General features: G+C 36.1%; 1 protein-coding gene across 1 annotated transcript; it reads left to right on the forward strand.

The window, feature by feature from the left end:
- The first annotated feature begins 5,349 nt into the window (after positions 1-5,349).
- On the forward strand, positions 5,350-8,777 carry LOC145291318 (uncharacterized). The gene has a single exon (XM_080137059.1). It carries the CDS (start codon positions 5,778-5,780, stop codon positions 7,359-7,361), a length of 1,584 nt encoding a protein of 527 aa, XP_079993185.1. The 5' UTR covers positions 5,350-5,777; the 3' UTR covers positions 7,362-8,777.
- The last annotated feature ends 3,953 nt before the right edge of the window (positions 8,778-12,730 follow it).

Genomic DNA, 12,730 nt, shown 5'->3' on the forward strand with positions numbered 1-12,730 from the left:
GCACACACACACATACATATATTAGGTAAAATTATATCTATAACAGATAACAGAGGTGTTCATGCTTCATCCTTCAGAAAATAATCAAGCTAATGAAAAGACGTAATAAAATTTTAGTTTCAGATACGTGATGGCCTCCGTTCAGTCTCGAAAGACAATGGATACACCCTGTCAGGGTAGCTGCGTGAGCAATTGTGAAGCAAGGGTTGCGCAATCTTCAACCACACATTCCCCTGCTTGAGTCCAGTGGTATCTGTGAAATGGTCATGTAAAGTCAGTTAGACGTCTAAAAGAAGTTTAACACTCTTCCAAACAAAACGTTATCAGTTCCATGATGCAAATAAAAAAAAAAACATCAACAATCTAATAATATTGCAATTTAATAATATTGCATATGAAACAATTAATAACTTAAAATATTTAATGCAATACATTTTTCCTTGTGATGCTAATTCTGACATCACGGAATTTAAATTGCTAACGTTTTTCTTGGGGCGATATGAAACGTTCTCAGCATTGTTAGAAAACAAACTAATGCATAGCTCGTCTGATTTACAGACAAAACTGCAAGCGAATAACGACGGCACTGTGAAAGGAAATGTTGTTATAAGCAGACTGCGTATAACTAGCAGATATAAAGATGTCAGAAACTGTTTAATTTGGCATAGAAAAATCGCGAAAAGATTTATTCGACTTAAAATAATCAAGTTCGAAAGAAGGCATTACAATTTCATATATATATATATATATATATATATATATATATATATATATATATACAGAGAGAGAGAGAGAGAGAGAGAGAGAGAGAGAGAGAGAGAGAAAGAGAGAGAGAGAGAGAAACAGAGTGAGAGAGAGGAGAGAGAGAAAAGGGGTACCAACACCCAAAAAGTCAACGTGAAAGAATACTAACCTCTAGATACCGAAACGAGAATAAGGTCTATTAAATTAACCCCTTTGTATTTTTCTTGCAACCATACGCTTGTTTATAACTGTTTCAGGGCTATCTTTTGAAATTCTTTCCTTTTATCCAGTTTTTTTTTTTTTAATCATTTGCTTTTTGATATTTTGATAATTCGATGGAGACTCGAAAACGTGATTATACATTGATTTATTTTGATTTTAAAATATCGAAAAAATATAGTTAAGCAGAGTTATTTTGAACAACACCAGCTATGGGAAAACCTTGGATGCCTTGGGAAAGGCTAAGGAAGTAAAACATGACAAAAAAACTTGGAGTCCTGTTGCGGACCAGAATATAAATATCCTAACTCGCTACAAAAGAAAATAATGAAACGAATGGAATGAAGGAAATAAAAACTCAATTGCTGGATAAAATAAACATGTCGTTTATTTTCTATCGAAAATAAAATGGTTTAGGTGAAACACGTGTTCATGCAGGCGTTGACGATTACATGCATGGAAAAGAAAGGAATGAAGTCGAGGACGAGAAATGGCCGTTCCGCACGTAGAAAGAGAGTGTTGGCCTCAGCAAAACCGTGCGTTCATTATAGCAGTCGTCCACATGGAGTGGTCAGTGCAGTTTTATGAATGTCTTCTGCGACTGGAATTTGAAAATATGCCTTAACGAGGTCTAGTTTAGAGAAAATTGTGGTGCTTTGGAGTCCATTGGCGAAGTCATGGATATGGGGAATAGGATTTCTATCTGGAACTGTTTTCGCGTTTAAGCGTCTAAAATCTCCGCACGGGCGCCATGTGGTGTTGTCAGCTTTCTGTACCATGTGGAGTAGTGATGACCAAACACTTTTCGAGGGTCGTATTATTCCCATGTGGAGTAGGTTTTGAAACTCGGATTTTGCCAATTTGTATTTATTCGGTTTCAAGCGTCTGGGGGTTGAATAGACGGGTGGTCCTGTTGTCTGAATATAGTGCTTAGCGCTATGTTTGATGGGGTCCGTGTTTTTAAACGGCTGGGAAAGTTGAGGAAATTTTTGGAGTAACCGGCGGACGTGTAAATCTTCAGGTAGGGCAGTGCTGATTCCGGTGGTTAAAAATTTCGAGGTAGTTCCTCTCACCGAAATCTTCGTTTCGTTGTCTGTCAAGGTGTGATGAGTCATGTCGACAGACAGGTTGAAATGGGCTAAAAAGTCCGCCCCCAACATTGGAGTGGTCACGCTGGCTATGGTGAAATTCCATAAAAAATTCCTTCGCATTCCAAGGTTTAAATTTTAAGTTTTTTCGCCAAAAGTGGGTATTTTTGTACCGTTGGTGGCTTGTAGGTTGAAAAATTGGGTCCCTGTTGGGTGGTCATGCGGTGTCGGTATGACGCTGATTATAGTTATATCCGTGAATTTTGTCACGGATATAAAACAGACGACCTTTTTTTGTGCTCCAGCTACAGTCGTCGTCGTTACTGGCTGGAAGGTTCGTTTCCCTGTGCTGGTTTTTTGAACGCGCAGGGTGTAATGCATTTCCTCGCGTCGACGCCGAATCTCCTGTGGTAGAAACAAACATCTTGTCAATGTCGTGACGTGGATCGGTTCCTGCTTAAACTACTTCGCTTTTAACTTCGCCGCGTGTCGTTGTAGTTTCTGGGATAATGTTGACGCGTTTGAAGTACGTCGGCTAGCTGCTTCGAAAGCTTTTCAACTGCAGACTTTAATTCTGCTAATTCCTCGTCTCGGTTTTGGTCAGGTTGCCGAATGTTTAATGCCATAGTTCCGTTGTAGGAGTCCGTCTGTTGAAGTTCCATTTTTGTTTTGTTTTTGTTTTGTTTTTTGTTGAAATATTTATATTTCAATTTCTTGTGCGCGGTTTGAAAATGTTCCTCCTCATGGTTGACAAGTTTGTTTTTTTTAGGAAAAAATTATGTTTCGTGCGTGCCATGGATTTGAGTGTGAGAGTTTTAGTTTACACCGCGTGTTTCGTTCAAACTCATTCATTTCATTTTAAAATAAGAGGGTCACCATCGTTTGTTGTGGACCAGGATATAAATATCCTAACTCGCTACAAAAGAAAACAATGAAACGAATGGAATGAAGGAAACAAAAACTCAATTGCTGGATAAAATAAATATGTCGTTTATTTTCTGTCGAAAATAAAATGGTTTAGGTGAAACACGTGTTCATGCAGGCGTTGACGACTACATGCGTGAAAAAGAAAGGAATGAAGTCGAGGACGAGAAATGGCCGTTCCGCACGTAGAAAGGGAGTGTTGGCCTCAACAAAACCGTGGGTTCATGATAACAGTCGTCCACGTGGAAAAGTCTTCAAGCCAAGAGCTATGGACGCCGACCTTGCCTGGTTGATGAACCCAGGCAAAAAGGGAAGAAAAGAGACAAGTTGAATAGTGTTGTTGACTTTTATATCGGGGTGAATGTTCTGACTGCGCATGTCTAGAATTCCTTTCAGGGGAAGTGATGTTTCCCATGTGTGCGTACATGTGCGCGTATGTGTGCGCACATATGCGCGTATGTGTGCGTACATGTGTGTACGTTAGCGCGTGTGTGTGTATGCACGTGAATGTGAGTGTATATACGTGAACGTGAATATATGTACGTGTCTGTGCGTATGTGCGTGCGTGCGTACATGTGGATGTGTGTATGAGGATGTGTATATGCGTGCGTGTGTGTGCGTATGTGCGTGCGTACATGTGGTAGTGTATATGTGAGGGAAAACATGTTCAAACAATCCCGATAGGTTGATGGTGAAGCACTTCAACATCTTTCTGGCAACTCCTGCAACTGCGTAAGCTATGACAGTATTGGCTTGCTTTTCCGTCAGACTGTATCAGCAACAGCGAGAGGTAACAACAATTCCCTGGTAACTGCACAAACATAAGTCTCTTTATCACCCGCCCAGGCCTACATCTGAAGAGGCAACCTCAGCTTCGGCTTTATAGACAGACGCTGCAGTTCACTAGACTAGATGCAGATGCAGAACGCCATTGCCTCACGATACAGAAGGTTGCCACCATCGTCTTTTTTTAACAATGTTTGCTGCCTAAATACACACAATTCATATGTATATATGAAATCACTATCAATAGTTTCCCCCACTCTTTATCTGTACCTAAACCTAAACGTAGATTCCATGAGCAAAGCTTCTTTATTAAAACTGCACGCCTATGGAATTATCTTCTGTTTTCCTGCTTTCAAGCTGATTACAATATGGTTGTCTTCAAGTCTAACGTAAACAAGTTTTTGAAGAGCCGTTCTATATAAGTTAACAAATTCACCAAAGTTTCATTACTAACGATTACAGTTTCTACTGTACACTCTTTAACCCTTATCCTCGAGTGACCTCAAGGCCTTGATAAGTGGTGATACCTATGTAAATATATATATATATATATATATATATATATATATATATATATATATAGAGAGAGAGAGAGAGAGAGAGAGAGAGAGACAGACAGACAGACAGACAGACAGAGACAGAGGGAGAGAAACAGAGAGAGAGAGAGAGAGAGAGAGAGAGAGAGAGAGAGAGAGAGAGAGAGAGAAAATGGGGTATCTATCTATCTCCCTCCACACACATGCGTGTGTGTGTGTGTGCGAGCGCATATTTTCGTATGTATGCGTGTGCTTTCGTATAGTTTAATAGTATTGTGCACCAACCACCAATTTTCACTTGTAGTTAAAATAGAAGAATAAAGGAATCATCCCAATCCGATGACGTAACAATGTACAATCCTTGTGTCTAGTCTCCTAGAAACACAGCAATTATAATAATTAGTTGCACACATGTAAATTATTGAGTACAGCAACAGCATGATTAACAAGATTAGAATTTAAAACTAAATTAGTGTACCTACCTGTCTATTACCCACTTTTTTTTTTACTTAAATAAATAAAAACAATAATAAATAAATAAAAGACATTCCGAGAAGTGTGGACATTATTGTCAAAGTTGGGGTGGGGGCTTCGAAAGAGGTAGGAGGAAAGTAAAACCGTAATAGGAAAACGTCTGAAAATAAATGCCAGGTCGACTCCTCGTTCTGAAAAGAGAAATTGGTACAAACTATACGTCTCTCTCTCTCTCTCTCTCTCTCTCTCTCTCTCTCTCTCTCTCTCTCTCTCTCTCTCTCTCTCTCTCTCTCTCTCTCTCTCTCTCCTCCTTCCTCCCTCCCTCCCTCCCTCATTGTTGTTGTTGTTGTTCTTCTTCTTTTTCTTCTTCTTCTTCTTCTTCTTCTTCTTCTTCTTCTTCTTCTTCTTCTTCTTCTTCTTGACATTTTCACTCTTTTTTTTCGTTTTCCATTTTATTTTATTTTACTTATCTTTCTTTTTCCATCGACGTGAATGAATCACTGAATCGCCGGCGAAAGTATTAGAAAATGAGATATGAGAGTAAGTAAAAAAAAAAAAAAAAAAAAAAAAAAACAGGCAAAAAAAAAAAGAAAGAAGGCGAGATAGAAAGAGACCGTTTGTGTGTGCGTATGCGTGTGTGTGTTTGATTCTGTCTGTATCTGCGTGTGTGTGTGTGTGTGTGTGTGTGCGTGTGTGTGTGTGTGAGAGAGAGGGGGGAGAGTGCGCGTGTGTGTTTGTGAGAGAAAATGAGAGGGTAAGTTTATGTTTACTCATCGAATTTATCGACATCTTTCCACATTTAAAACACTTTGGTAGTTCGCAACAGGTCTGCTTGCATGCTATACACTTAGTTTACCAACTACATCAGACGTACGTTGACTCACAGCCAGTTATTATTATTATTATTATTATTATTATTATTATTATTATTATTATTAAACATCAACCTATTCTTCAACCTCTGCCTTCAGAGAATATCGGCGATTATTACTTATTTTTTAGCAAAATGCCCGACGCAGTAACGACACAACCTTCTAATGACTCAACCCCAACGGTCCCTGATACACCACATGTAGCACCCGCAAATCCATCGCAGGCAGTTACTCCACAGCCTCAGCAGGGATTTACAGGTCCCCAACCAGGACAAATTCCAACATCACAAAACCTGGCCCCTCCACTAGGATATACTAGCCCACAGCCGGAACAAGCACCATCACAGCAAGGTTACGTTCCCCAACAACAGGGATACGCTGCCCCACAACCCAGTCAGACACAACCATCACAAGGTTACGTTGCTCCCCAACCTCCGCAACAAGGTTATAACCCTACTCAACAAGGATACACACCTCATACCCAACCAACGTATGTACCCCAGCAAAGACCTGGATATACGCCTCAGCAGCAACAACAACAACAACAACAACAACCAGGATATTTTCCTCAACAACAACCGGGATATATCCCTCAACAACAACCAGGATATGCCCCCCAGCAACAACCAGGGTATACCCCCCAGCAGCCCCATCCACCTCCAGGTTATACTCCTCAACAACAATCTGGATATGCACCACAACAACCACCCCCTCCGCCAGGATATGAACCACAGTCTAATACAGGATTTGCACCTCAACCACCTCCCCCACCTCCTGGATATGGACCCCAAGTAAATTACACACCACAACCAGGCTATACTCCTCAACCGGCTTACACACCACCGCAAGCCCAGGTTTCTGCAGCCGCTGCCCCTGTTTACCCAGTTCTTGATACCCAAGGTAACCAGCAGAACCCTTGGATGCCCAAACCGGAAACTATTCCCGATTGTCCACCAGGGTTGGAATACTTAAGCTTGATCGATCAAATCCTGGTCAAGCAGAAAGCCGAAGTCCTCGAAACCCTCACAGACATTGAAACTCAAAACAAATATAAACTAGTCAACAGCGCTGGACAACAAGTGTATTTCGCCACAGAAGAAACCGATACGTGCCTTCGTCAGATTTGTGGTAGCGTCCGAGGTTTTGTCATGCATATTGTTGACAACCACGGACAGGAAGTGATGAGGGTTAGCCGAGACTTCAAATGTTCGGCCGGTTGTTGCTGGTGCATTTGTTGCAAAGCGTGCGCTCTGGAGGTCATCATCGAAGCGCCTGTAGGAGAAGTGATTGGAAAAGTGAAGCAAACGTGCAGCTTTCTTAGGCCTTACTTCCACATCACTACCCCAGAGGACGAGATCGTGCTCAAGATCCGCGGACCCGTGGCACAGGTGCCTTTCTGTGTGGCGGGTCAAGATTTTCAAGTCATGGCCCCCGATAAGAACACCACTGTCGGTAAGATCAGCAAAGAGAGAACAGGTCTTCTCAAAGAAGTGTTTACGAGAGCTGACAATTTCGGGGTAACGTTTCCCATGAATTTGGATGTGAAAAGTAAAGCTGCCATGATAGGGGCCGTTTTTCTGATCGATTTAATGTACTTTGAAAGGCAATTTCAGTTGAACAGAGAGCAGACGCAGGCCGCCGCCACTGCAGCATCGGCGGCCGCGCCATCGAGATCCCTTTTCAGTTTTTTCTCTCGCAACACAGAACGCTCGTCTTGAAAGGCGCCTAATAGCACTTTCGCCCATTCATATATATGTAGACACGGTGTTATTTGTTTACAGGTTTACGTCTGTTGTATTGTGAATTAAAAGGACGCAGAAAAAAAGAATCGCAAAAATAAACATTACTGCTAAAGCGTTCATGCTAAAAATGATTGACAGTGAGTGAAGCTTAATAATTTACTTCATTAAATCTTTAAAAAAATTTTAATACGACATGCGTATACCTATACAGATTAATTTTATGTTTTTTGTTTTGTTTTGTTTTGTTTTTGTTTTTTTTTGTTTTTTTAATTGAGCATGTGTGAGAGAGAGACAGGGAGAGAGGGAGAGAAACTACATAAATCCTCTTAAATTTAAATTAACTTTTTGTAAAGATCATTTGCCAACTTATTTTGCTACGCAATTTTTATATAATAATAATATATGATATACGCAATTGTTATATAATAATAATATATGATATACGCAATTTTTATATAATAATAATATATGATATACGCAATTTTTATATAATAATAATATATGATATACGCAATTTTTATATAATAATAATATATAATATTTATACAAAATTCAAAGTAATGCATGCATTGGTGCAATGGTGCATTGCTTGCTTAAAAATAATCCTTAATTTCTGCATATACAGACTACATAATCTCTATAATAACAACAACAACAGGAATAATAATAATAATTATTATTATTATTATTATTATTATTATTATTATTATTATATACATATATATATATACACCCACCCACACATGTATGCGTGTATGTGTGCGTGACTGCGTGAGTTATATATAAATATATTAAAAATAATATACTCTATATTGTTTCACTATTTCACTGAAACAATGCTCAGTATATAAGTACAATTATTTAATGATATTCAATTCATAATTAAAAGTTTTCAATTACGGAAGCGCATTCCCAAATCAATATTATTTTTTTCACTGCGCCGACCATAGAAAAGCCTCCCCTCTCTCTCTCTCTCTCTCTCTCTCTCTCTCTCTCTCTCTCTCTCTCTCTCTCTCTCTCTCTCTCTCTCTATTTATATATATGTGTGTGTGTGTGTGTGTGTGTGTGTGTGTGTGTGTGTGTGTGTGTGTGTGTGTGTGTGTGATGTTAAAATGTTCATGTATGCTTCTAGAATAGTAATTTCAAAGTTATGAGGGTTTTTTTAAAGCATGAAAACGATGTTGTTGTTTTCTATATTTAATATTTTATTTTTTATATTTCAAGCTGTTCTCCGCTCTTGTTCACAAAAAGTAGCGAAATAAAATTGAAAGACGTTGGAAAAAAAACTGGAAATTTGTATTTTTGGCAGCGTTCGTTCATTCCTTGCAATAATCTTCAAAAGAGTTTACGTGAATTATATTTACCAATAAAAATAAATTGATTTGAATAATACGTGTGTATGTCTTCGTGAAATCTTACATACATAAATGTTTTCAAACTGAAACAAATGTGAAAAATAACATAGTAGTTATAATAATAATAATAATAATAATAATAATAATAATAATAATAATAATAATAATAATAATAAGTATTTTAACCATTATCCAATAGTAAAGCCTACACAAAAATTTGTTTGCATACATATACAGATATATATGCATACATGTCCATATAAAACCCACATGTACGCATATATATTTATATAATACAGATATATATATATATATATATAAAACGTACATATATGTGCATGTACACACACGTGCACATATATACATACATGCATACTCACACACACACATATATATATACATATACATATCAATATATACTCACACACACACACATATATATACATATACATATCAATATATATGAGTATGTAAGATCTCACGAAGACATACACATGTATTACACATATACATCTGCAAATATTACTTAAACATATATGTGTGTGTGTGTGTGTGTGTGTGTGTGCATTACACACATACATACACATATCTATGTATTACACGAACATGCATATATATTACACAAATCTACACATTTATATTATATACAGTACTATAAAGATATATATTTATATGTATATATTATATACATGTGTATACGCACACACATACACGTATATTACACACAAATACACACACACATATATATATATATATATATATAAACATCACAAAAACATATATAAATACTACACACCAATAATAATAATAATAATACTTATTATTATTATTATTATTATTATTATTATTATTATTATTATTTATATCTATATATATTACTACGATAGTGTGTGTGTTCTTTTGTGTGTCACGCTTTCCGGCAAATTTCATTGGCTGAGATTTAAGAACATACACGCTATCGTATTAATACATAGATTATACTAAATGTTAGTTAATGTATTTGGTGAGTGTTTAATGAGATCCCAGAAAACAGATGCATGTAATATATTTATGATGTACAACATTGACATAAGATGGATGTACTGCTGATCAAGAATCACATGGATGTACTGCTATTCCAAAAATCAGGTAAATGGATAATAGGTGCACGCTAGTTATTATTATTATTTTAATCACAGTTTAATAGTAAAACCTAAACATAAATCTGAGAAAAAGAAAAGATGTAATATACATATTGAAATCAATATAGAAATGGACAAGTATATATGTGTGTGTGTGTGTGTGTGTGTGTGTGTGTGTGTGTGTGTGTGTGTGTGTGTGTGTGTGTGTGTGTGTGTGTGTGTGTGTGTGTGATTATCTAAATCAATTATTAAGATCTGACTGTGTTGAATCGGATGATCTATTGTATTTCTTTTAGTTTGCATACTTTTGTCGATGGGAAATTAGAGTCTCTCAGGAGGCATCTAATATTGTCTAGTGTATGTTCAGGTAAACTGAAGTGGCTTGCTAGTGAAGCGAAGTCGGGGTTTTGTCTGATTGCTGTTTTATGATTGTTTAGGCGGATTCGAAAAGGTGTCAGAATTTCTCCAATATACCCAGTATTGACACAAATGCAGCAATATCTATATATAGAGAGTAGTAGCGTTTACATGCATGCGTGTGTGTGTACAACTCTCTTACAGCCCAAACCATTGGACCGATCATAACCAAACCTGACATGATGATAGTCCCCCAACTAGGGATGTTGCACACCATTTTTCAAGGTTAGGTTCAAAGGCCTATATATATACAGTAGAACCCTAGGATACGGTGGCCCTAGGATACGTTTTTTCGGGTTACGATGTGGAATACGATGTTTTTCCGGTCCCTGGTTACGGTATTTGCCCTGCCTTACTGTGTTACTTATAATGTTATTTGATTATATACATGTGTATTATATATTGTACTGTATTTTGTTACTAATTTTTAATGCCGTATCCCGGAGTTCTGCTGTATACTTTCCTACAACCCACACCACTGAACCGATTATAACCAAACCTGACATGATGATAGTCTCCGACCCCTAGGTGCACACTGTTTTTTTAAGATCAAGGTTAAATGTTAAGGTCGGGACTTTGCTACATGATTGCTTGGGTACTCGCAAAGCGCGTATCTAAGCGTATAGCAAAGTCCTGCGCAAAGCCCGAGTATCTTTGCTAGTATATAATATATGAAATTTGAATTGTCATATGTTAGATGCGGCTGTTTTATCTAACTGTTAGTTTCGGGTATTTTGAACAGGGGTGTGCTATATATATATATATATATATATATATATATATGTGTGTGTGTGTGTGTGTGTGTGTGTGTGTGTGTGTGTGTGTGTGTGTGTGTGTGTGTGTGTGTGTGTGTGATTTATCCACGCGAGATAGAATCGAAGAGGTAATAGTCTAAAACAAATTTATATAATTTACATAGATTCGAATAAAAAAACAATTCCAAGAGCAAAAATCTGCTCAATATTTCCCACATTTTATAGAGCTTTATATATACATCCATCCCCTCACACACAGACGGACAGAGAGAAGAAAAAGAGAGGGAGGAGGAGAGAAATAGATATGGAGACAAAAATAGATACATGAAAAAGCTGAATGAAGAGAGTAAATGAATGAACTAATTCAATATAAGATCTGATGGAGTCTATGCAGCAATATATATATATACGTGCGAGTGCATTAATATGTGTCTGTATACGTACACGTCTAAGAATGTAATGCAATTTTGTATATAAAAGTTGATGTGTATACATCTATCTAAGTATGTACTTTTCTGCCGTTCACCTCTTCCTGCATTCCCTGTAAGCAAAACATTCTGCAAGAATGTAATTTATTTAGTCATTTAGTCATTTTTCTTTCAATCTAGTTAATGTTGGATTTGGAATTAAATCGGAAATGAAACATGCATGCACATGTAGTTACTAATATTTTTATTTTCTTGAAAATATTTCTGCCTCAACAGAAAAATGTTCAACCAAATGTTTAACCAGAAAGTTATTTTACCGAAAATTATTTATATTAAACTATAAAAATGAAGATACTAGAATTTAAACAAAAAATATTTTATTTACACTCAATCAGATGTGTCTGATGCACTAATAAATATGTAATTGGCATTTTGTTGCACTTTTTAAGATTTTAAATGTTTATAAATTTTCTCATTATAAAAAACGATTATAATTTTTTGATTTTGGATTTTTTTAATGTCGTTTTTTCTTTTACAAATTAAAATTAATCTAATAAATATATTTTTATTATGACAAAATTTATTGATAATTTACTGATTTTAGATTTTTCTTATGATTTAAAATTTTTCTTCTAATGTTTTATATGCAATTGATCTTATTTCTTCTGTCAAAAAATTATAATCAATATAATAATCGTTTTTATAAGGAGAAAATTTATAAATATTTAAAATCGTAAAAAGTGCAACAAAATGCCAATTACATTTTTATTAGTGCATAAGGCACATTTGATTGAGTGTAAATAAAAAAATGTTTTCTTTTTAATTCTAGTATCTTCCTTTTTATAGTTTAATATTAATAATTTTCGGTAAAATAATTTTCCATTTTGTTGAATATTTTTCTGTTGAGGCAGAAATCTTTTTCAAGAAAATACCTAACTTTTTAAAATTATATTTATCAACAACATTAACAACAACAGAAATTATAGCATTATATTTATTAATAAAACGTGCTAAGGATCACATGAAAAGTATTACTAAATATTATTTGCAATATTTACAAAAAATATTAAAAATTTCTGAGTTTAAATGATTCATAAGAGTGCCATCGTCCACATGCAGGGATGCAGTTACAAGCCCCATACCATGCTGAGGTAGTGGTTGAATGTTAAGGGAGAAGGCCAGCAAGCACTGGTGTTTTTGCTATTTCGGTTGGATGTATGGTCTGATTTTTCTCAATTATTTGTTTCTTTTATATTTTTCAAAAGAAAT

The sequence above is a fragment of the Euprymna scolopes genome, chromosome 12, assembly GCF_053919585.1.
Source record: "Euprymna scolopes isolate OS-2025 chromosome 12, ASM5391958v1, whole genome shotgun sequence".
NCBI lineage: Eukaryota > Metazoa > Mollusca > Cephalopoda > Sepiida > Sepiolidae > Euprymna > Euprymna scolopes.